The sequence below is a fragment of the Sus scrofa genome, chromosome 18 (genome assembly GCF_054392235.1).
Source record: "Sus scrofa isolate SSC_HxYL_T2T_F1_AM1 chromosome 18, Sscrofa_HxYL_maternal_Yorkshire_Landrace_v2.0, whole genome shotgun sequence".
NCBI lineage: Eukaryota > Metazoa > Chordata > Mammalia > Artiodactyla > Suidae > Sus > Sus scrofa.
Window position 1 is genome coordinate 56943933 of NC_139400.1, and position 24896 is coordinate 56968828.

Genomic DNA, 24896 nt, shown 5'->3' on the forward strand with positions numbered 1-24896 from the left:
CACTTGCGCTTTCTCACACACACACACACACAGAGTCTTGGTCATCATAAATCATATCTTTATATCTTCCATAGCCACTGCTTTCGTGTTGGTGAAAGCACCCTTCGGTCTGCACCTTGAGGGAGACTGTGATTTCGTGAATAACTTCAGATACTTCTCACCCTTGCACCAGCTGATTTCGCATTGAGGAGCGTACACTTTTGAATGCATGGTTACTTTATTTAAATGCACGTATATACAATGGCGACCAAGGGAAAGTCTGAGGACGGGAGCAGAGGGGCTGCATGCAAGGGGAGGGCCAGCAGACTTGAGTCTTACAGGATAAAACGGGGGTTGAAAAATAGGCAAAGACCGGAGAGCAAGTTTCACTTCCCATCACCACACAGAAGGGTCTTCGAGCCTGTCAAACACAAGAAGCAAAACACGTAAGAGAAGTTTCCCAACTTCCTAGGCGGGATCTGCGAGAGGAAGACATTCAGCTCTGAACGGCAAGATGCTCAGAAGCTGCTGCAAAGGCTCCTGTTGGCATTCTTGATAGGAAGCCATGCAGACTATCAGAGGCGGAGAAGGTGACACATGTACAGAGACCCGGCTGAATAGCTTTCACTCATGTTAATGGGAATCTACGGCAGATCTCAGAGGGAGTATGTAAAAGGCTCTGTATTTATCAAAGAAGCTGAAGGAGTCTGCCATATTTCTGAAGATCAAAACTGCAGGAATCACACGAAACCGAAACAAGAAAGTTATTGTTATTCGACTCTGAATGTGCCTCCTGTGTTTTCCTGCAAGGCTTTTTATGTAGCAAGATGCTACTTATTAGACTATAAAGAGCCCTTTTGAACCAAGCAGCATTCACAGGCAACTTCAAGGCTGTCAAGTTTTGTCTCCTTTTGAGTGCACATGATTGAGGCTTTCAAGCAGGGTGCAATTAACATGTAACTCTGGGCCACAAAACAGAGCAGCAGTAAAGGTTATCAAGTCAGTCTGGATGACTGTATTTCTAATTTTAAGTCGATATAGAATATCCTAAACTTTTTCTGGTAGCGAATATCATGTGTGTATCAATGAAACACTAAAAAGCATTTATTGAAATCAATTATTGATTTATTTGAAAACCACCCTATGAGTTTTCCTTCCACTTTCCTTGTTTTTTTTATTATTTTATTTTATTTTATTTTATTTTAGGGGCCATACCCACAGCATATGGAGGTTCCCAGGCTAGGGGTCCGATCAGAGCTACAGCTGCCGGCCTACACCACAACCACAGCAACACGGGATCCGAGTTGCATCTGCAACCTATACCACAGCTCACGGCAACACCAGATCCTTAACCCACTGAGCAAGGCCAGAGATCAAACCCACAACCTCGTGGTTCCTAGTTGGATTCATTTCCACTGCGCCACAATGGGAACTCCTTCCCTTGCATTTTCTAAGTCTGGGCCAGTGCCTCCAGGGACAAGAGCACTGGAGTTTTATTCTAGTCCAAACTGCTGCTCCCTTCAATAAAAACATACCTGACAACTGCAGACCAGGAGCTTCACTCTGCTGGCCAGTTCACAAGAGAACGGGGCGGGGGAGGGCGGCGGGGGGGGGGGGGCTCAGCAGGTCATTAGATCATTCCCCAGGGGGAGCCCAATGAAGGATGATGTGCCAGTCTCAGTGGCTGAGCAAGTGTTCTAGTGACCTCTTCTGGGGAACCTGGTTCTTGATGTTGTGGTGGTCTGGGTTTAAGGCAGACAAGCCAGCACAAAAATGGATGAACCATGTGCACTTGATCTTACTGGGCGTAGGGCCGGGGGGCCTGGGACTGAAGAGCCAGTTATGGAAATAGAGGAGGACCAGGCATCTTTTCCCTAGCACTCTTTGTTCAGAAGGTACCCGCCCAATGTTTGGCACCTAGATATTGGAGGGTAGTCTTCCTATGGCAGCTCCACAATCCAAGAAAGTTGCAAGGCTCCAGGCAAGTCCCTCAGAATAATACATGGTTCAACATTCATGCATTGAATGTGATGACTGAGGTGACACCAGCTGAACTAAAATACATCAAAAAAGTATAGAGAAGCCCCCTTCAGTTTATCTACAGCTTCATGTAAAACCGGAGAGACTAGAGTGAGACCCACGTGAGACCCATTTCCTAGGATGTGAGTCTAAGAACTAAAGACTACCTGAGTCACAGATGACTGGTTGGTCATTTTAATATAGACATGGGGGCTTTCGCTATGCTTCCCCAATCTAACCCAGTTAGAAATTCTTTGTAGAGTTATTTCTGAGGGGAAAGTCACTTATATTTAAAAATTTCAAAGGAACATCAAATAAGTTGAGCCAGAAAATATCACCTCACAGAAGTTTAGAGATTTGCAAGTGAGTATGTGAAAAGAAAGAGCCTCCCTGCCCTGCCCCCCCATCCCCATTTCTGCCCAAATCCCATCTGGTCTGGAAGACTCGGTTCCAAGGCCTCCTCCAGGCAGCCCTCTCTGATTGCTCTCCCCTGGGCACCATGAGCTCTGCAACCATGTCCCCACACAAGCCTTTTCATACCTAGTTCTGGGAACATTTTCCGTGCCTTCTCTCATCAAGAGGTCTGAAATCAGTGTCTCGGGACTAGATCGTTTTCCGTATCTTAAAGAAAGAAAGGAAGGTTGGGGAGTGAGTAAAAGCCCTTTAAAGCAAATTTGGAAGAACCATAAACACCTTTAGGAAAAAAAAGATGTGTGGCATTAAATATAAAAAATGATTTTCAGTTGATCAACTGCTAATGAGTAATCTAGGTGTCTGAAGCATACACAATACAGAAACCTAAATATGATTTCAACTCATAAACATATTTTTTAAACTTTGTTCACTTAATAAATAACTTAGCAGAGTAACCCAACCAAATTCCTAGTCAAATTCTTGTCTTTTTATACTATTGCAAATAATTCATATATACAGTTTTATAACTAAGTGACAGGAAATAAAATACACTGAAGTATGATTTTTATTTTATTTTTTGCTTCTTTAGGGCCATACTCACCCATATGGAGGTTCCCAGGCTAGGGGTCTAATCGGAGCTACAGCTGCCAGCCTAAGCCACAGCCACGGCAACATCAGATCCGAGCCGCGTCTGCGACCTACACCACAGCTCACAGCAATGCCAGATCCTTAACCCACTGAGCCAGGCCAGGGATTGAACCCAACTCCTCATGGATACTAGTCAGGTTCGTTTCTGCTGCACCATGATGGGAACTCCCTGAAGTATGATTTTAAATGTATCCATAATTAGCTGGTTGGTTATAGTTTTGCTGATATACATCAGTTTAAATCTTAACAAAGAGTCCAAACAATATTTCAGGAACAGGACTAGAAAAAAACTCAGCAGACTCAAGTTCTAGGCTCACCTGTATCTTGAATCTCAGCTTTTCCATTTGTAAAAAGAAAATAACTCCTACTTAGAGTCTTGATGAATATCCAACATAAATCACAATGCTTTTTTTTTTTTTTTGTCTTTTTAGGGCTGCACCTGCAGCATATGGAGGTTCCTAGGCTAAGAGTCCAATCGGAGCTGTAGCCACTGGCCTATGCCACAACCACAGCAACACAGGATCTGAGCTGCATCTGCAATCTGCGCCTCTGAGACTTGCACTGCAGCTCACGGCAATGCCGGATCCCATTGAGCAGGGCCAGGGATCGAACCCGCATCCTCATGGATACTAGCCCAGTTCGTTAACCACTGAGCCATGATGGGAACTCCCACAATGCTCTGAAAGTGGCAAAGTGATGCATAAAAACGCATATGACTGCTGTTGAAATGCACCCATTCTCACAGCCACCAACAGATCCTGGGTTCCTTTATTTTCCATATTTATTGGGGTGTCAAAAGCTAAAAGCCTTCTCTCATGCTGTGATTTTAATCTGCCCTGAAAATAGAAAGGAATCCTACTGGCTCCTGGAAACCTCCTTGGTCTTTCCTCCCATAGAAATGAATGAACTCGGGGTTGTGTTTTCCTGCCGGGGTAGTGTACGCCGCTGGCTCCAAGTGAGTGGCGACTCTTTCCTCCTCCTCCCCCCCACCTTAAAGAATTTGACAAATCTATTGTATTTTTTGAGGAGGCTACGTTCCCCTTACTCAGAAAAGGCACTGGACACCGACAGCCACTTTTTTTTTAACAAATGAAAAATTAGCCTGGCGTGGACTGATTAGCTAACAGGTGAAACAGCGGAACAAAGCTGACAGAGGGTATATGCTAACTACCTAGCAAGCACAATTAAATCTAACTTCGGGGGAAAGATTTCCTCTTATTTCTCCTTTGCTAGGACTCAAGGGATGCAAAAACAAAGCCAACTCCCCCGCCCCTAACACTGGTAAGATTTCCTCAAAGATTTTCTGGAGTTGTGCTATCAGACTGGAGGCTGCTGCTTATAGGCATTTACTCTGTCCGTTAGTTGATTTTACTAATCGTATAACTCTTGGGCAACCTTAACTCATGTATCTCCACCTTGCTCCACTGAACTGAAGAACTGGCTTGTGGCATTTTCGCCAATCTCCCAGTAGAGAAACTAAGTCTGTAATAGCAGAATTGGCATCGTCAGAAAGTAGTGCTCAGAGCAGCAGTGATCCCTGTTCTTCTATCTCGTATTAATTCTGGATTATCCTTCTTCTCGACAGTGCTTTAACATTCAGAGTCCAAAGATCGTAGGAAAAATAGTTTCAAACTTTTTACCATCATGGTAAAGCCCTGGCCCCACCCCACCCCACCCCCTCCAGGAGATTCTGAGGTGCAGCCCAGGAAGAGTATATTGTAAAAGCTCCCTAGGTGATAACAGTGTGCCACCAGGAGGGCTTCTCTATCTGGACACTGTGGACACTTTGAGCAGGATAACTCTCTGCCGGAGGGGAACTGTCCTCAGTACTGTAGGATGTTTAGCAGCATCCCTGGCCTCTATCCACTAGATGCCAGGAGCACCCACCCCCCTGTTGTGACACCAGAAATGCCTCCAGACTCTGCCGCATGTCCTGGGAAGCATAAGGTCAGCCCCAGCTGAGAACCACTGATCTAAGGGACTGCACAAGTAAGACGTGGTAGATCTACGCTCTAGAATAAATGATGCCACCTTCCAAAACAACCGGGAGTACAGAGCTTGAGAGCAGGGACTGAGTAAAGGGGAGGAAAGAGGACGAGATCACAGTGCCACTTCTGCCAAATGTAAATACATGCTCACAAATGTAATTTTCAAAACTACATGTGCAGATGAGTGGATGTGTGGTGGGAAGATGAAGAGACTACAGAAAGGAGGTGATGGGTACAGATTCCAAGTCTCTGAGGGTTTCTAAGAAGGGACTAATAGGAAGATGAGACAACTCCTTCCCACCTAACCGGAATCTCTTCCCCTGAAACTCAAGTCCCTTTATGTTCCCCGCATCAAGGGTGTTGGAGATGACACAGTGTTGGCGGCGGTGATAACATCTAGGGAAGATCAGTATGAGGGCTCCAGCGTAATCACCCCTAAAAAAAGCTTTCATGAAATGTTCTTAGTTTCACGATCTATAAAATGGAGATGATTATACTCATTTCAAAGCTTTGAGGTGAAGACACCAAAATAATGCCTAAGAAAATTTCGAAATGCTAGCGCTTTCTACAGGTAAAGGTTTACAGCAGTCATCTTTGCAAAATGAGTTCTACTGTATGTTATAACAGACTAAATCGCTAACAAACACTTTCCTAGAAAAAATTAACAATACCTTTTTTTGTTTGTACGGTTCTTTTCTCTGACCTGTATGATAGCATACGCAGGAATCAAAGCAATTAACTTTCTGAAAAGTCTATTAAGATATTTCGTGAAAATGATCAGTCTTCAGGGATCATAAACCAATACTATTTAATTCTGGCACTTTCCTGTATTTCTGTTTCTATATAAATCAGTACTTTAAAAAGACTTTCAGGTTGAAACAGATTTTAGATGAAACAGAAAAAAAGAAAACTTTAAGAAATATAAATTCTGTCCCACTTGGGATCCTTTCCAACTATTCCCTGAAATAGGGTTTAAAAAAACCAAAACAATGCTTCATAAAACAATTTAAAATTGTTCAGTAACATTAATGTTTGTAAAGGGTACCTTGTTTTTAGTTTATTAAGGTCATTTGATCTCAGTAATTAAATTAGGATATGAATGATTCAAAACTAAGATGAACCAATTTTGGAAACAAATTTTAAATCCTATGTTATTTGTAAAACCGTTTGGATTTGATTTTTTTGCGTAAGATCTGATATCGAGAGTGAAATTCTTAGCTTTCCGGGAATTCAGAATAAAGACAATTCCTCAAACTACATGTGATCCCTGGATGCACCCGAGAGTGAATAGACCACTGTTAAGTTTCTCCTTAATAAAGCATCAAGTGGGCATTTTCTTTTCAGAACTCACCTACTACGAAATGGGAAAAGTCTCAGCATTTTAGATCAACTGTTTACATGCTAAATTTCTACTTATTAGGACCAGGATTTTCAAGCAAGGAGCTGAGAATGCAATAAAATACTCTACAGGAGGGATAAAACCAATTCTATTTGTCTTTCCCTGAATACAGTTATTCAGTTTGGTCTGGGCAAGTTGGAAAATCTGGCATTGTCTTTGGCGACCCAGCTGTTTCCTCCTTGGTTTGTGCTGTTGTTTTTCTAGACACCCAGCTCACCCTTCTCCCTACAGTACCTCCCTGGCACCGTCCTGATGCCTTTCTCGGGGTACTCTCCTGTCTAGATTTCCAAACAGTGCACCCCCCCCTCCACCCAACAAAAAAAGAAGGTAGTGAGAGATGGTCAGCCACACAGCATTTACTGAGAGCTGAGTATGTGTGTGTCTGATAACTACCCTGCATGGGACACAAAGAAGGAAAAGAAAGGTCTCTGTTCTCTAAGGCCCCCAGGATCTCTGGGGTACGCAGGCAGGGCGCTCCCAGCTTCACCCACCCCGCGGTAGCCCACCTACCTCTGCCTGGTGATGAGGTTGATGTAATGTCTCAACGCCGAGTAGTATCTGGCCAAGTCCTCCGCCGGCGCGTCCTCTCCGGGGTTGTCGGGCTTGGAGGGGTACGCCTCGGCCAGCGCACACAGGCACACCAGCAGGGACAGGGCGAGGGTCAGTCTGGACAGCCCCAGTCGCTTGCTACCCAGCATCTGCGGACACCGAAGGCGCAGCGGATTCAGAGGACACACGCCCCTCACCTCTTTCCTCTGTATCCCCGCGCCCATCTCTCTGCTACCACCCCCACCCCTCCACACAGAGGGGTGCTGAGCGTGGCGATTTAGGCCAAGATCTACTCTGGCCCAGCCCCTCTGCTCCGCCCGAGAACTCCAAGCAACTTCGGTCAAGTTGCAGAGCCAAAGATGCTGCGGTGAGAGGTGCACAGTTGGGGCCCCCCAGCGCCAGTTTTTACACTTTAAAAACAGATTAGAAGTTCCTCCCGCTGTGCTGAGGATTTATCCCGTTCCTACCCTCTTCCCCAAACCGCTGGTCAGAGGGAAGAAGTTTCTTCTTTTCTACTTTTGGTCGGCCCGGCTGCAGCAGCTCGGCGGTGATGGCTGAGAGGACTTCAGGGTGGCAATTTGGGGGAGAGGGGAAAGAACTGTTCCCGGGGCCAGCCAGCCTCAGATCGGATCCCAAGGATCCCGAGAGGTGGCAGAGAGCGGGTCTTCCAAGCTCCGGGGATTCCTCATCGAGGGGCGCAGCCTGGGCCACCTCCCTGCAGGCAGCGACCCCCGAGGGTCGTGTTGCCCCTGCATAGTTGCCAACAGCTAACCCAGAGGGATGCCCCCCCGGGACGGCTGGAGAGAAGGGCGGATGCACCCTTAGAGCAGACGAGGCGGAGCAGGTGGAATCGAGCCGCCAAGAGGGGCTGGCGCGCGTCGGGAGCGCAGAGAGCGCGGCGCGTAGGGGTTGGGAAGCGAGGCGCTACCCTCCAGCTCCCCAGGCGCCCGGGGCAAGTTCACGGGCGCTCCCCACCCGCCCTTAGCTGGGACCAAGCTAGAGGGTCGTGGCACTCACGGTGGTGGCGGGCTGGCCGGCGGGCGTGGCTGGGCGACGGGCGCTCTGCTGTCCGGCGCGCCTCTCCGAGGGGTGAGAGCCGGCGGATGGGGTGTCGAGAGCAGGTCGCAGCAGGGCTTTTATGGCGCTCCATCGCCGCGGCAGGAGGGGCCTCGGGCAGTCACGCTCGGTGACTCCCACCCGCCACTTCCCGCCCCCGAGTGGCGGCGGCGGGCGGGGGGGGGGGGTAGTGGGGGAGGGGGCTGTGGCGGCTGCCGCGGGCGCGTCGACTCCCAGAGCCACTCACTCTCTGCCCGCCCTGCCCGGGGAAGGGGGGTGACTGGCAGGATGCGAGCGAGGCAGCGCGTTCCGAGGGCGCTGGACCACGCCAAAGCCCAAGTTCCTGCCTTGGTGCAGCAGCCCAGCCTCGCTGTCCCCACGCCCCGTCTAATCCTGCCGGAGACAGGAGCAGTCCAGAGCATCTTTGTCGTCTGACACCGGGACTACCCACCAGCCGGGCGCCGGGGTAGGAGGGACCCGAATCCTCTGCTTGGTGGAGCCTGTGCGGGAGACCCGGGCGGCAAGGGCAGGAACACTCCTCCTGTGCGCTTTCGGGGGAGACAACGTGGTGCCCAGATTTTTCTGCGCTTAAAGCAGGTCCCAGGAGCCTGCCCGAAGTCCCGATCTAGAGGGTCCCGTCGGCCCCTTCCTCCCAGGGGCTGAGGAGAGGCTTCTGAGGCTTCGCTCCTTTCTCAACCTGTTTTTCGCGGATATCAGCCCTCCCCAAGAACGCCGCCAAACACGCGGAGCCCGCTCGGCACCTGAAAACTCCCAGGCGGGACACTGTATGGGTTTGCCGGAACAGAGCGCCATTTGATGTGCCGAGAGACCCCCTAAAGAGCAAACGAAAAATGTTGGTCCAAAGCTACTGGGTAATTAACTGAACAGCAATTTCTCTTTTCTCTGCTGGCCTTTGCCTGGTCCCAAAAAGGTCCATGCGCGTTGATTGAGAATGTGGGTCCTGATTGAAATGAAACAGGTCAAAACACCTGATCACCAGTAATGGGCACAGCGCATTAAACCTGTGGAATGAAGAGCAGACACACATAAACTATTTTTACAGGAGCAGGATCTCATGCAGTGGACTAGGTCTTAAAGTTCCCCCAAAGGAAAGCTTCTAGAAGTCTGAAGCTTTCTGACTAAATGAAATGTTAGGAGATTAAAACGTTCAGTCACACGTCATGTTGATGCGAAAATGGCAAGTGACTGTGTTAAACTGAAATGTGGTTTGGGTGCCATTGGGACAGCATTAAATAGCAGTTATTATGGGCAGCAAGCAAGTGTGTGTGTGAGCGACAGAGAGGTTTTGCAGATCAGCATCCCTTTCTCTTAGGTGATTCCTCTTTCCACACGCATGACACAAACACAAATGCCTGTAACACAAATACCAGGCTCTAGGCGTCGGCTTCGGTGAAAGAGCCTTTGGTAAAGTCAGAGCAAAACACTTTCTAACTTTGATCCCATTCTTGATAAGGAGAGAGGCGATTCTAGCTGCTGAACCATTTCTCTCCTTTGTTTCAAAAGCAAGTTTGTTTATTTATATGTTAATTCCTAACAGCTTTGTTGAGAAACCAGGGCTATATACTAAGGGACAAATGTTTAGAATATTCCACTGGGTATATTCTTACATAGATGCGATGGATGACGGGGGAAATCACCACAATTCAGAGAAATGAACATATACACCACCATCAAAAGCTTCCTCATGCGCCCTTGTAATTTCTGCCTCCTGCTTCTCCCTGCTCCCCTCTTCCATCCATCTGCCTTCTGTCAGAACTTGTTTTCATTTACTGGAATTGTATCATAATTCAATTCCATGGTATGTACTTTTTTGTCTGCCTCCTTTCATTCAGCATCTTTATTTTTAGATCCACCCAGGCTGTTGTGTGTATCAATAATTCATTTCTTTATTGCTCAGTAGCATTTCATTATATGGATATATTTTAAACTTAAAAAAAAATCCATTCAACTGCGCATGGACTTTGTTTTCAGTTTGATCTGTTACAAATAAAGCTTCTATAAACAATTGTTATAAATCATTGTATGGCATGCTTTTATTTCTCCTGGGGAAATACTTGGGGGCAGAATGGCTTGGTCACATGGTAGGTGTATGTTGTCCTACAGTTCACCTTTTGTTTTGTATGTTTTCTGCTTTTTGTCTTGTGTGTGTTTTATTCGACACTTTCTATTGCTATGTGTTCACAGTAACTAATCTTTTCTTCTGCATTGTCTAATCACTACAAAGACCATATAGCCTTTTATCTCTGGAATTTCAGTTTGGATCTTTTCTATACCTTTCATGTCTCAGTGTGTCCAATCTTTTCTCTGGCTTTTATTTATTTATTTTATTTTAATTTTTTAATTTTTTTTTTTTTTTTTTTTTTTGCCATTTTCAGGGCTGCTCCTGCTGCATACAGGAGGTTCCCAGGCTAGGGGTCTAATCAGAGCTATAGCCACTAGCCTACGCCAAAGCCACAGCAACACGGGATCCGAGCCGAGAATGCGACATACGCCACAGCTCACTGGCAACGCCGGATCCTTAGCCCACTGAGCAAGACCAGGGATCGAACCCACAACCTCATGGTTCCTAGTCGGATTTGTTAACCACTGAGCCACGATGGGAACTCCTTCTCTAGCTTCTTGAATATACATTAATAATAACTCGTTTACTACTTTTAGCCTTGTTGTCACTTCTGTGTTCCTTCGGATTGATTGCTTGTCTCTTCATTGTGGCTTGTATTGTCCTTTTTGTCTGCCTGATAATTCTGGGACAGATTACAGGCATTGTAAATTTTATATTCTTAACCAAAAGTGGAAGTGTCGTGGTAAGGCTTTGGAAAAAAAAGATGTTTCTACTCATTTTCTCTTCTTCTCACCATTGATGTGGTCATACACACAGGGCAATGTAGGTTCTGTCTTAATCTAGCTACTGAACCTACTATCTAATTGCTGCATGGACCTCTAACGAGTTATCTGACTTCTCTTGACCTTTGCACGTTTTTCCTCTGGGTTACTTCTTTCTCCTGAACTGGCTACCATCTCCTTTGCTAACTTTTCCTTCTGTACCCTAAGCCCCAGCCTTAACCGTTCCATTCTGTGCACACTAAGCAAGCAAACTCATCTATTCCCATGGCTTACAAGCCTGAAATCTCTGCCTCCAGCTAAGGGCTCATACCTGGAATCCCAGGCTACATGTCCAACTCCGAAAATCTTGATTAAGCCTCAGTTTAGATTATCCAAAGATAGAGCTTTTACTAACATCAACTCCTATGTTTCTGATTCCTAAATTCCTAATTCATAAATTCCATATGGAGTCCAAACTATGTTTTGGAATCCTTAAATTGAACTGCAAGGCTCACATATTTTGAGCCTTACCTGTCCTAGGCTTATCTCCCCTAATTTTCCCCATCACTCCCTATACTCCTGTCCTTTGGCTTCCTTTGTGCTCCTTAAAGAATCTTTTCCACTTGGGTTTCACTCTGCTATGTGAGATGTTCTCTCCTCACTCTTTACCTGGCCAACACATACACATCCTCCTGGTGTTACCTATTTATTCCTATTTTCCTAGTCCTCCAAGCTGAATTAGATGCCCTGTGATAAGTTCTCAGAGGACTCTGAACATCTCATTAATTGCCCTAATCTACAGTCATATTTTCAATGTATTATCTAGTTATTGTACTGATATATATATATTTTTTTCTTTTTAGGGCTGCACCCACGGCATATGGAGGTTCCCAGGCTAGGGGTCTAATCAGAGCTACAGCTGCTGGCCTACACCACAGCCAGATCTGAGCTGCGTCTGCACCCTACACCACAGTTCATGGCAATGCTGGATCCTTAACCCACTGAGCGAGGCCAGGGATCAAACCTGCAACCTCATGGTTCCTAGTCAGATTTGTTTCCAATGTGCCACGACGGGGAACTCCTGTACTGATATTTGTTAATATCAGTTAACTCCATAAGAGAAGAAACGATGCATTTTTAATTTACGTCTGTACCTCTAGTGTCATTCCTAACATGAAATACAAACCTAATAAATATGTCCCTACTGGATTACCCTAGGCAGTTTATTCTTCTTCTCACATCATTTATTGTAATTTCCCCATAGCTTTGGGATGCCATCTTTAACATACAGAGTGATACATTTCTATAAAAATCGGTGTCAATTTCTGGACTTTCTGTTTTGTTCTACTGGTCTTTCTGTCTATACACGTGCCAGTACCAAACTGCTTTAATGATACGGGTTAATGTGTAGTTAAGGCTTCCTCCATATTTCCCATCCAAGCTCTCTGTTTAGAAGTTTTGATTTAAAAGTAATACTTTTTGTTAGGCTGGATGTATTTGTAATTTTCTATCATCTTTTTTTTTTTTTTGTCTTTTTGCCATTTCTTGGGCCGCTCCCACGGCATATGGAGGTTCCCAGGCTAGGGGTCCAATCGGAGCTGTAGCCGCCAGCCTAAGCCAGAGCCACAGCAACACAGGATCTGAGCCACGTCTGCAACCTACACCACAGCTCACGGCAATGCCGGATTGTTAACCCACTGAGCAAGGGCAGGGACCGAACCCGCAACCTCATGGTTCCTAGTGAGATTCGTTAACCACTGCGCCATGATGGGAACTCCTCTATCATCTTATTTTACACTGTGGGGTTTTGTTTATTTTAATAGAGCCTTGCCATTTGCTTTGTATTTTATCTTTTGCTTTATGAACTGTGATAGTTTTTAATGTCCTATTTCTATCCATTTGTAAAGTATACGATCTGCTTTATTTCTTCTAGTGATTCTCATAACAAACTTGAATAATTTGAATCGAACGATGGCTGTCGTTTGACTGCCCACCTAGTTGCTGCTCCTACCTTCTTTGCTAATAAGCCCTGATTTGGTTCTGACATCAATATTCCCAGCCAAAGGACTGAATTATGGTAATTCTTTTATCTTTGCCAGTGATTGGCTTAGGGGTGAATACATGATCCATTGCTGGCCAATGAAATACCAGGATAAACACGTTTGGGCTATTAGGAAAGTGCCTCCTCTCTCAAAAGGAAGAGGCATATCCTTTGCCATGATTCCCCTCTCTCTCTGCTTTGGATGCTGTGGAGTACAGATGAGAATCTTAGAGCCGTGGCAGCCATCTTGGAGTCACGAGGAACAATATTGCAAATACATGGAAGGTGACAAAATGCAAAGATCAAAAAGGCCCAGATTCTTGACGAAATCAGTGAACTGCCAAACCAATCTTGGGACTGCCTTCCTCTGGATGTCTCCTTAAGTAAACAACAGATGTCTGCAAAGTTTGTTACCATTAGCTAGGTTTTCTATGACTTGCAGCTGAAAACATTCCTAATTCGTACTCCATTTTTAATTCTTGATTTTCTTTACTTTTTTCCTCTATTACTTTTGGTATTTTATTCTTTTTCACTTTCAGATATTTATTTTTTTATAAGGACAAGCTTTATTTGAGCCTTATATTTATCTTTCTACTTGTAATGCATTTTCTTTGACACACCCCCAGGCCTAACTCAAGTCTGTTATATCCATGGGTTGTGTTACATCTGCTTTTCTGTTGGTTGAGAAGGTGGCAAAAATAGGACAGAGCAGGGTTTAAGGAGGAAGAGAGGATCTGAGGCTGTGGGTATCACAGTTGGGAGACTTTCTCACTCAAGACTTTCTCTAAGATTTAGTTCAAAGTTCTGTACTAAGGTTTACTCTGAATAGTTAAGGGTATATCAGATCCAATGAGGAAAGCTTTGGTTTTTTCAGGTTACTTACCAGATGCCAGGGAAGCCAAAGCCTTCTCTTGTCTCAAAGACAAGTTGTCTTAGGTGGTAATTTCCTTCCCTCATCCCTGCTTGTCTCTCCTGCTCTCCTCTGAGATATGGGTGGAAAAGGAAGGAAAAAAAATAGGCAAACTAGGAATTCAGCACATTTGTCCCTTCCCTGCTTACATCCTGTGTTTCTCTTAGTAAAACAAACAAAAGTGCCACTTCTTAGTAGTTCTTCCCATCTCGAATGAATGAGTCAGTTTTTCTATTCTGACAAGAGAGGCAACCATTTAATGAGATTCCTGGGAGTTCCCGTTGTGGCTCAGTGGAAATGAATCTGACTAGGAATTTGATCCCTGGCCTCACTCAGTGGGTTAAGGATCTGGCCTTGCCGTGAGCTGTGGTGTAGGTCACAGATGTGGCTCAGATCTGGCGTTGCTGTGGCTGTGGCATAGGCTGGCAGCTGTAGCTCGGGTTGGACCCCTAGCCTGGGAACCTCCATCTGCCGAGGGTGCGGCCCTAAAAGGACAACAGACCCCCCCCCCCCCAAAAAAAAAAAAGCAGAGAGAGAGAGAGATTCCTGGTACTTTTCTTTTGAGCTTCATTTCCATATCCCATCCCTTATGCCATAGGCCTACTGCCCTCCAAATTAGGGGTATCAGTTAGTTTTTTCAGAACTTTATTTCTTCACATTTTTATCCATTGTATTGCTTCAGGAGGAGTCAAGTAGATGCTACAGTCAATTTCAAAAATCTCTCATTTTTAAATTATGATGCAGTGCTTCTTCCTTAGTTTGGATGCTTTTTTTTTTTTGCCAGTCTTACTTATTTTGTGCGCTTTATTACATTTGAGAAGAGAGAAGTTTCTTGATGTTATATTCCTTTCCTAGTTTCTCTGTGAAATTGAAGCAGAGTTTACCAACAGGACTGCTTGAATTGCTATGTATTTTTAGCTGTGTCTAGAAGTACATGTATAAGAGAATTAGGGCAATTATAAAGATTATCAGGACCAAAATTACCCTCAAATTTATCTGAAACATCTAGATAATTGCAGGAAAATATCATTTTTTAAATTTGAAAGCATTCTGATAATAGCTGCAATTCTCTTCTCCACTTTGCATGTGCGGGAAGAAACCGAAGATTCCAAAATAGCAGCCACAGTGCTGAGCTGAGGCTAGCTTTGTGTTCTTCTGACCAGTCACAATTTTTAAATCAATTGTTATTAGTATTAGCTCAAGTCCCATGCTTCTCATCACAACAACCCATGTACTAGCAGAACACGTATCTTGCCAAGAAGAGAACCCTAAATATGATTACAGGAGTATAAGCACATTTCACCAAATGAAAGGCAGACTTTCTAAAAAGATACTGATTTCCTTTTGCGGAGATGGTTAAAACACTATGTAGAGTCACCTGCCCCTCAGGTGATAGCACCGACTACCCAGTGGGCTTTTGGAAGAGTCTTGTCTTCATATCTGATAGGGTTGAGTTTGAAGACCATTCAGTTTCTGGTGCAAGGCTACATATATGTGGTTTCCATGTGGGGGGCTGTGGAGATTGTGGATTGGATGTCCCTAGGGACCCACTGCAGGACACTCCAGCCTCTAGGATTCCAGAGGCTGGCATGTGGCCATCAGTTTCCCAGCCTCACTTGCTTCTGGGGTCCATACGTGGCTTAGTTCCTACGCAGTTGTTTGAGATCTTGATTCGAAATTGAGTTATTGATGCTACCGCTTGTCCCATATTCTCCAGGTATAGTATGAAGCACAAAAAAATTTTGAACCACCACGTTAGGAAACAACTAAGATATGTGGGGAGAGAAACAAGCTGTGAACGGCTTCTTCCTGACCAAACAGACAGAGGCAGTGTGGCCTGGAGCAGATGGCCCTGATGGACGATTCTAGATCCTGCAGCTTCCTGACTGAGGCAAAGACAGCAGCGCTCCTGGTGGCCTGGTTCTATGGTGAGGTTCGGGCAGTTGTTTCTGGAAGACCAGCCTAGAGTCTACTCTTTTAGTGCTTACCCCCAAAGGGTCGGCCTTTTATTATATCCTTGTCTGCGTGCAGTAACCAGAACAGAGTCTGAGACCTGAGACTAAGAACTCTGACTGCCCACAGGACCATAGCAGACCTAGTGCTAATGCAGGCATTTTGCTGCCACAGATTATGTCTCTCGAGTCTCAAAGATCAGAAATGCAGGCCTCTGTGAGGTGTTTTCTCTTGTCCAGTTACTTCCCTGGATCCATTTAAAATGATACAAGGGAGTTCCTATTGCGGCAGGGTGGGGACAAACCTGATAGCATCCAAGAGGATACAGGTTCAATCCATGGCCTCGCTTAGTGGGTTAAGGATCCAGCATTGCCCTGAGCTATGCTGTAGGTCACAGACATGGTTCAAGTCACACATTGCTGTGGCTGTGGCATAGTCTGGCAGCTGCAGCTCTGATTTGACCCCTGGCCTGGGAACGTCCATATGCTGTGGTGTGGCCCTAAAAAAAGCGAAAATAAAATATAACATAAAATGATGGAAAATGGTCATGTGGGGAACTAGGGTATCATTCTCAGAGACAGAAGGTGTTGGGACGGCAGCTGTGTCTCAAAGTAGGATGGTGCATACAGAGCCATGGGCCTCCCTCAGCCTTACCTGTAGGAACATCACCTCAGGGCATTTCTCTAACCTTCCTTCACAAAGGATGTCCTCTTGGGACAGTTTGGCTGAAAGTAAGAGAGAATTCGGGTTCAGTTGTCTAAATCTTGAAAACTTGGAATCTCACAAACTAAGAAGCTCAAATATAGAGCGTCACTACTGAGAGCCCAGTTATGTCAGCAAGACTCACGTTCTTTCTGTGGTTTGCTCCACTATCTAGGTAGGGTGGCCTCGACTTAGAGACTAGCCCAAACTCTGACTGCAGCCAGACATATTGACATCCTTTTATTTTATTTTATTTTGTTTTATTTTCAGCAATGCAGGATTCGACCTGCGTCTGCCACCTATACCACAGCCAGATCCTTAACCCACAGATCGAGGCCATGGATTAAACCTGTGTCCTCATGGATAGTAGTGAGATGTGTTTCCACTGAGCCATGATGGGAACTCCTTGACACCCTTTTAAAGAAAATAATTTATTTACTCTGTCGTTTCTTGCTGAATATTTCCTTTTCCCCCTCTGTCTCCTATTACAAAAAAATATAGCAATAAGTAACTCTGGATATCTGTCATTGCTCCTGTGTGCAGATGCAACTCTTAGATTCCTAGAGATGGAACTTCTTGGTCAAAGAAAGCATGCATTTGAACCGTTGATAGCTCTTGCCATATTGCCTTCCCAAAAGATGTGTCAATTAGTAATGATGAAAGCGCATGCTCTCCAAAAGAAAGTGTGTGCTTTTATGAGTGAGGTGGAAGGGGTGCGTCTGTGAGTGGTGGATCCGAGGTACCCGAGGCTAAGCAGAGGAATGCCCCTGCTTCAAATTTCAGGTTCCTCTATCTGGCCTCAGGAAAAGAGGGAAGGAGCTCTCCAAAGTGAAATTTCCTGTTTGTGCCAAAAGTACTTTTTGGTCCTCAGTAGGCTGGAACCCAAAGGAAGAGAAAACCAACTGAGTCACAAATCTGAACAGGTTAATGAATGGAACCAAAATGAGACTAGAGAATTCCTGCTGTTTCTATTAAGCTGATAGGAGTTACCCTAGGGCTGTTTTCACAAACCTTTCAGAACTCTGATGAGCTCACTATGGGTGTTTTTCAAAATACCTTTGGTTCTAATTGCTTCAGGGTTAGTTCAAGGGAAGTTCTCCCCCTCACCCCCTCGAGGGGGCACACCCAGAGCTCCTGGAAATTCCCAGGCCAGGGTCCATACCTGTGCCACAGCAGGCGACCAAGCTGCAGTGACAACACCAGATCCTTAATCTGCTGTGCCACAAGGGAATTCCAGAAAGTTATTTTTATTTTTAAATAACTTTAAAGTTTAAATTTTGAAGTACAACTTTTCCCCTTATGGAACCCTGAAGCTTTTGCAATATTGGAAAATAATGGCTTGGGTTTTATATATGTACTTTGGCACCTTAAATATAGATCAGTTTGCAAGCTTTCCTAGGAATGTCAAGGTGTGATATTCCTAACCTGATTTTCAATTTCCTTTTTTGTTTTCTTTCCTTTTTTTTTTCTTTTTACAGCCTAGGGAAGTTCCCAGGCTAGGGGTCCAATCAGAGTTGCAGCTGCAGGCCTACACCAGAGCCACAGCAACACCAGATCCAAGACATATCTGCAACTTATGCTGCATCTTGTGGCAACTCTGGATCTTTAACCCTGGCAGGGCCAGGGATTGAACCTGCATCCTCAGAGACAATGTCAGGTCCTTAACCTGCTGAGCTATAGTGGGAACTCCTCCCATTTTCTTGAGAAATTAACAGCTTTTGATTTTACATTTGGAAACATTCATTTTAATTGTTCAAAGGCTCTTTTTCGGAGTTCCTGTCATGGTGCAGTGGTTAACGAATCCGACTAGGAACCGTGAGGTTGCGGGTTCAATCCCTGGCCTTGCTCAGTGGCTTAAAGATCCAGAATTGCCGTGAGCTGTGATGTAGGTCACAGATGCGGCTCAGATCCTGCGTTGCTGTGGCTCTGGCGTAGGCTGGTGGCTGTAGCTCTGCTTAGACCCCTAACCTGGGAATCTCCATATGCCATGGGAGCAGCCCTAGAAAAGGCAAAAAGACAAAAAAAATAAATAAATAAACAAATAAAGTCTCTTTTTCAATTCAGTTTTTTTTTTTTTTCTTTTGCTAGCCCCTTGTGGAGATAATTTAAACCCAACTGAGAAGCCCATTCAGGAATAACTGAAGGAAGCTAACACTCTATGCACCTTCAGCTGTTCTCACCAAACCATCAGAGGATTCTCTCTGACCCAGAAAACCACGGCAGTCTACCCACAAGAACATTCTTCTTCTTCTTTTTTTTTTTTGCATTTTAGGGCCACATCCACAGCATATGGAGATTCCCAGGCCAGGGGTCGAATTGGAGCTACAGCTGCTAGCCTATGCCACATGCAGGGAGCTGAGGAGATGCAGGAGGCCGAGGAAGGGAACTAGCTGGATGGCACAGCCCGAGGATGGGTTCCTAACCCAGGAAAGAAGCCAACCCGCCGGCACAGTTCCGAGGGCAGGTTTAGAAATAGGGAAAAGGGCTTTCCCGGCAGCACGGTTCCAGTTCCAAGGGCAAGTTCTAAAAACAATGAGGCTCACCTGCTAACCTGACAACAATGGTAGCAATAACAAAGTGACGGCTTTGCACAACAGTGCAAGAATGGAAATCGCTTCTTGGAAAATTCAGTTTTTCCTGTTATTTACTTATTATTCAGTCTTTCCTGTTATTTGTTTGTTATTCCTTGTTATTTTCCTGTATTGATTTGTGACTCAATAAAATTGGATCAATAATATGATTGGAACAATAATAAATAAGGGTTTCACCTTGGTGGAATTCCCCCTATTCAAATCTAGTTTAGTTAAAAAATAAAGTATTCATTAGTTACAAGTAAAAATAGGCCTCAGAGTTAGGTAATTGTGGAATGTACAATAGGTTAGAATAGGTTAGACATACATTATTATTGATGAAAAACATAATTATAATCTTGCTTTTAATGAATTGTGTAGGAGGCTTTTAAGTTTTAGGAAATTAAGTTGCTTTGATATAAAAAAATATTTTCTCATACTGTCCCCTGACCATGACACTTTGAAGTTAGTACCCCAAGCTTTAATCTAAAAAAACAAATTTTTGTAAATGTCAAATTCTTGTGCTTGTGACCTTTCTAGCTGCTAAAGATTAGCTTAAAACATAAAGGGTGGTGCTTGCTAAAAGCAACCACAAAATGTTTTGTACCAAATCGCCTTATTTTCAAATGATGTTTTTTCCACATGATGTTTTGTACCCATTATAGTTTTACATGACGTATTGTATCCATGAGTTTTAGTTAAAATTCTTAGAACACAACACATATCTACTGTACCGTGTAATCAAGGGATAAAATCTAAAAGTTTCACCTTTAAAAATATGATCTAAGCACTGTGATGTAAGTTACAGTTAAGCTGTCTATATAAACTGCTACCTATGCCAATAAAATTCGAGCAGTCCAGCACTCTAAAAAAGAGACAAAGAGGCTGTCTCCGTGGGCATTCGCCGACACCGTCCATCCCCAACAGGGTGCGCATCCCTGGCCGCTGGAGCTGGACTCCAGCAGCCACAGCAACACAGGATCTGAGCCATGTTTGTGACCTACACGACAGCTCATGGCAACACCAGATCCTTAACCCCTGAGCGAGGCCAGGGATCGAACCCACAACCTCAAGGTTCCTAGACGGATTCATTTCCACTGCTCAACAACAGGAACTCCAAAAACAGCTACAGCTAATACTGCCTCATAAGATAGTTATCTCCAGTGGGGTGAAACTAGGCCAAGAAACCAAAGTTCTCTAACTTCATTCTAAGGCTTGATTCTAATGCCTGTGTTTTATCCTCTCTTATTCCAACAGGCCGCAGGCTACCTCAGGCCCAATTTGGACAACATTCCTAGAGCTGCCTGGTTTGCAGGCATGTTCTTGCCTCAGTATTTCCTTTCCCACACCCTCTTGTGACCATTTATTTTCATGAGAGGAAGGAGGATAGATGGCCCCTAATGAAGTAATGACATCCTTGAATCATGGTGCCTTGATTAGTGAATGTTGCTGAGTTACCCAACTAAGGCACGTCCACAGGTCACACTCTGGGCTTTCAAAACCACTCCATAGAAAAGAGCATCTCACATCTAGAAAGTTTTCTTACCTTCTTGTACTAGGTCTTTTTGCTAACTTGCAGCATATTGAGCTTTAAGCTCAGTACATGAATTTGACCTGCTGAAATTTGGGTTAGCATATATTTGCCATCCTTGAGTTCACTTTTGATTCACAGACTGAAATATAAGTTAGGATTATGTCTGACACAAGTGCCATAAAACCCAATGAACGTGGACTTACCCAAAGAAGGGATTGATTTACTCTCTGTGAAAAGAAGTCTGGGTTTCACAAATCAGGGCTAGCACAGCACCTCACAATGCCATCAAGGGACTGGGCTCTTTCTCCTCCTGCCCCATCATCCTGAGGATGGTGGATACACCTCCAGCATCAAGCGCACATTCTAATCAGGGAGAAAGGGGAACAGCAGATACTGAACCAGCAGACTTGAACGTATGTTTTATTCATGAAATCTCACCTGGTCTCTTCTAGCTGCAAGGGAGTCCGTGAAGGAGTTTTTTAGCTTTCCAGCTTCTGTAGCACAGGAAGGCATGGGAGGGCATGCAGATGGGCTTCGAGTGAGCCAATTTACAACGTGTTCTTAGCAGGTCTGTGCTTTCTGGCATCTGGCTGGACCCATTCCAGGTTTGGTCTTCGTTCTTCATCACTGAGAGACCACAGCTGTCACTTCCCCTTCTGCTGCTGAGCTACAGCAACGAGGACCAAGATGTAAACAGTTTTTGTAGTTTCCTAATAATTTTTTTCTAAATAATGGGAAGAGCACAATGGTTAGAAATCAGAAAAGCCTGCATATTAGATTTATTTATCCTAAAATGTTACATCTCCGGAGACTCATCTCACCTGAGTCCTAGTCTCTCACCTATAAAGTAGAGAAGTTAGGCTTCGATCTTCTGTTTTTCCCTCTTGGGTAGGATCTTAAATGTCTAGTATTAGACCAGCATTCATCCACGGTCCCATGAGGGCTCAAAGGGGCTGGGCTCAGAGAGGGGCCCGTGGCTCATCATCCTCATCTCCCCATCTCTCCCAGCCCTCTCTTAGGACCACCCAGCACTTAGGGGAAATGGAAAGGAATTTGGGGAACTGTGTAGTAAGCTATATTTCTCATTGCCCCCATGTGACTTTTGCCTTCAAAAATGAACTAGTCCAGTCTTTGCTATTAGAATCACAATTCCCCCTTCAGATAACTGTGGCTCCTCTGGAATCACAAGAGTGACAGGGAGGTCAAGCCACTGAAATGGTATCATCTGCCAGCTTTTAACTGCCTCTTGGTCCAGCATGGCCCAGGAAGCTGCCTTAGAGCCAGAGCCTCCACTCTTGACCTAACAAGGCTTTTCTAGGCCCACACCTGTAAGCACAGCACCTACTTTAGCCTGTAAAATATTCCCATGACTTGCTTAACTGTCCAGAATCCTGCAGCACCACTGAAGGTGGGGGTTTTCAAGTATGCCATCGATTACAGCTACTATAATGCTTCCAAACTGCAAAGCACAGGGAACTATTTATCGAATCACTTGTGATGAAACATGATGGAGAATAATGTGAGAGAACGAATGTACATATACATATGACTGGGTCACTTTGCTGTACAGCAGAAATTGGTGGAACATTGCAGAACAATCACAAAAAAAAATTTTAAACTAAAAAAAATAAATAAATACTGATGATAATAAATGAATAAATAACTTGTTACCCATCTAGGGGTAGGGGGCTTGTGATTAATTTTCAGATATTTTCTGCAGCTGTTGTCATTGGTGTCTCCTTTAGACTTCATTTCAGCCCAGGCGTCTTTACCTGTAGCACAGGTAGAAAGTGGTTGGTCATGTTAATTCTGTTTAGTCAACTTGGATCAGAGAGTAGGACTTTCCCTTCGGGCCAGGACTGGAAGATGTTCAAGCCCTCTCTTCTAGTGGGTGGTCCATAGGAGAAGAGCGATGCAGAAGGCAGATTACTGAGGGATGGGCCAGAGAATGTGTCTCCAAAGACCACCATGCTTAGTGGGTAACAGGCTGACCTTGCAGTGGGGATGGCTCACCATAGCCATGGCTTCAGGGAAAGCCTGGAGGTGACTTAGCTCTCCAGGACGCTTGGGAGTCTCCTAGAATATTCTTCTCACCCCCTCAATATGGAGTGGCTCCATTCCTTCCTCTCTGGCCCATTATTCTCTGTCTAAAATTTTCTATGGTGTGAGGGGAGGGATCAGGAGGTAGGATAGATCAGATTCCTCTGAAACTAGGTGTCTAAACATTCTAGTCTCATGCTGCCTTTGTTTTTGTTTCAGTTGTGGAAAGGCTTAGGAAATCCTAGCAAGAGTACTTAATAAGGGGCTCATAGATAGAATGCAGGGTGTCTGTGAACTTGAGTGAAAATGCATCTCTGTTGCCACCACTCTAAATAAAATTGAGTATTTCCTTCAGTGGGCAGCAGCCATGGCTATAATAGTGGTACCTCTAACTTTGACAACAGTAGAAGTTACAAATTTCACATCACATTAAAGTTAATGCATAAACCTCAAAATAGCCCCACACTCATGAAACTTCAAAGTGTGTTATTAGACTCATCACTTTCCTAGAGCCACCACTAGATCTTTTTATATAATACATTAGTAAAGCATATATCTTATTATGTCACATTAAAAGATTCAATAACTACATTTTGATACTAAAACTTTTTTGGAATCCTGTTTTTTATTGTGCATTTAAAAATACTTTTCTAAGGAGAGTTTCACCAGACTACCAAAGCAGTTTATGTCACAAAAATAAGTTCAAGAACCTCTGCCCTAGGGAGTAATTGACAACATTTATATAGAACAGAGATGAGGGGAAAACACAGTTTAAAATTTAGACAGATCACCATGCTAACTACAGTCAAAATAACTAAGCATAAACCAATGTGTGAAAATTATTTCTTTTGTTTGTTTTTGTATTTTTTTTGGGGGGGCACACCTGTGTCATATGGAAGTTCCCAGGCCAGGGGTCTAATTGGAGCTGTAGCCACTGGCCTACACCACAGTCACAGCAACACCAGATCCCAGCCACATCTACGACCTACACCACAGCTCACAGCAACGCCAGATCCTTAACTCACTGAGTGAGGCCAAGGATTGAACCTGCGTCCTCATGGATACTAGTGAGATTCATTTCTGCTGAGCCATGATAGGAACTCCTAAAAATTATTTCAATCAAACATGTATTGCTCCAGACCTCAGTAGCCTGTGGGTATAAATGGGGTGACCTAACAACTGCATTTCCCTTGTATCTGCTAGCTGTGTCTCCCCTTTCCCCCAAATCTGTTTTTATGGGAATTCTGGAAAGTGTCTTATATGAGTTCATTCACAGTCTTCTCATTTTCTTCCTCTTTAGCTACTCTTGTTAATAGTTTCTCTGCCCCAGAAGACTCTGGGAAGGGGGGTGGGTGATGATCCATCGCTGTCCCCATTCAGGGCACCTTTTCTGAGAAGCAAAGGTTATCTCCTGAAGTTCCTGTGTTTCCAACCCCCATTTGCCCAGGGAAGTGCCCGGTTCCTGAAGTTCTCCACCTCCCTGCAGTGAAACAGGGAGCACATTTCTCTCCTTGGTCTATACCAAGTTCCAGAAGCTGGGGCTTCCTCAGCTCATAGAGTCAAGTTGGGCTCTAGGGATTAAGGGAGGGGTAGGTAACACTGAATGAGGGAAAGGTGATGGGACGGGATATTTCCCTCGTGAAGAGTCACCTCTGCCTCTTCCACCAGCCCATTGCTTCCTGAGGTTCCCACCTGAGTCGGTGGGTGGAGCTCATCGAACCCTCAAGCCAGACATCAGGCTGTACCCTCCCCCACCCCCTTCCTCATGAAAGGTCCCACCCTTGTTTCTTTGAGCCCCCAATACCGGAGACCCAATGCCACATGAGCTCCTTCAAAGCGATTCTTGCCAGGCCTGGGCACCTGATCCATCAGACCCGCCAACAGCTACAGCAGCAACCCCATCTGCAAAGCGTTTCTCCCCAGCCCCCAAAGACCCAGCGCGACGCTTCTGGTCTACCACCTGCTCTGTGCCTTGAGGAACCAAGTGTCACAGACAGCGTCAACATGCACCTTGTCCTCTGGCTCCCGTTCTTGTGGGTCCAGCTGTGGGGAAGCACTCTCATAGGGGGAAGAGGAAGAAGCCAGAGATTTCACTTCCTCCAGCTTGCTCCCTGCCCAGTTACCGTGAGCTCGAGTCACCTCTACTGAGGACAGGGCGTCTGTTAGGTGGCCCCTCTTAGACCTACAGATGTCTTCCCTGGGTTCTGGTCGTATAGTAGTTCCCCTTTATGGTGGGGGATACAGCCCTAA

At 44.9% G+C, this 24896-nt stretch overlaps 1 protein-coding gene across 1 annotated transcript; it reads right to left on the reverse strand.

Moving 5' to 3' along the window:
- Nucleotides 1-269: 269 nt before the first annotated feature.
- On the reverse strand, nucleotides 270-8195 carry NPY (neuropeptide Y). The gene is given in 4 exon segments (NM_001256367.1): nucleotides 270-400; nucleotides 2539-2619; nucleotides 6958-7145; nucleotides 8014-8195. Coding segments are annotated over 3 exon segments (294 nt in total). The 5' UTR covers nucleotides 8014-8195; the 3' UTR covers nucleotides 270-375.
- Nucleotides 8196-24896: the final 16701 nt, after the last annotated feature.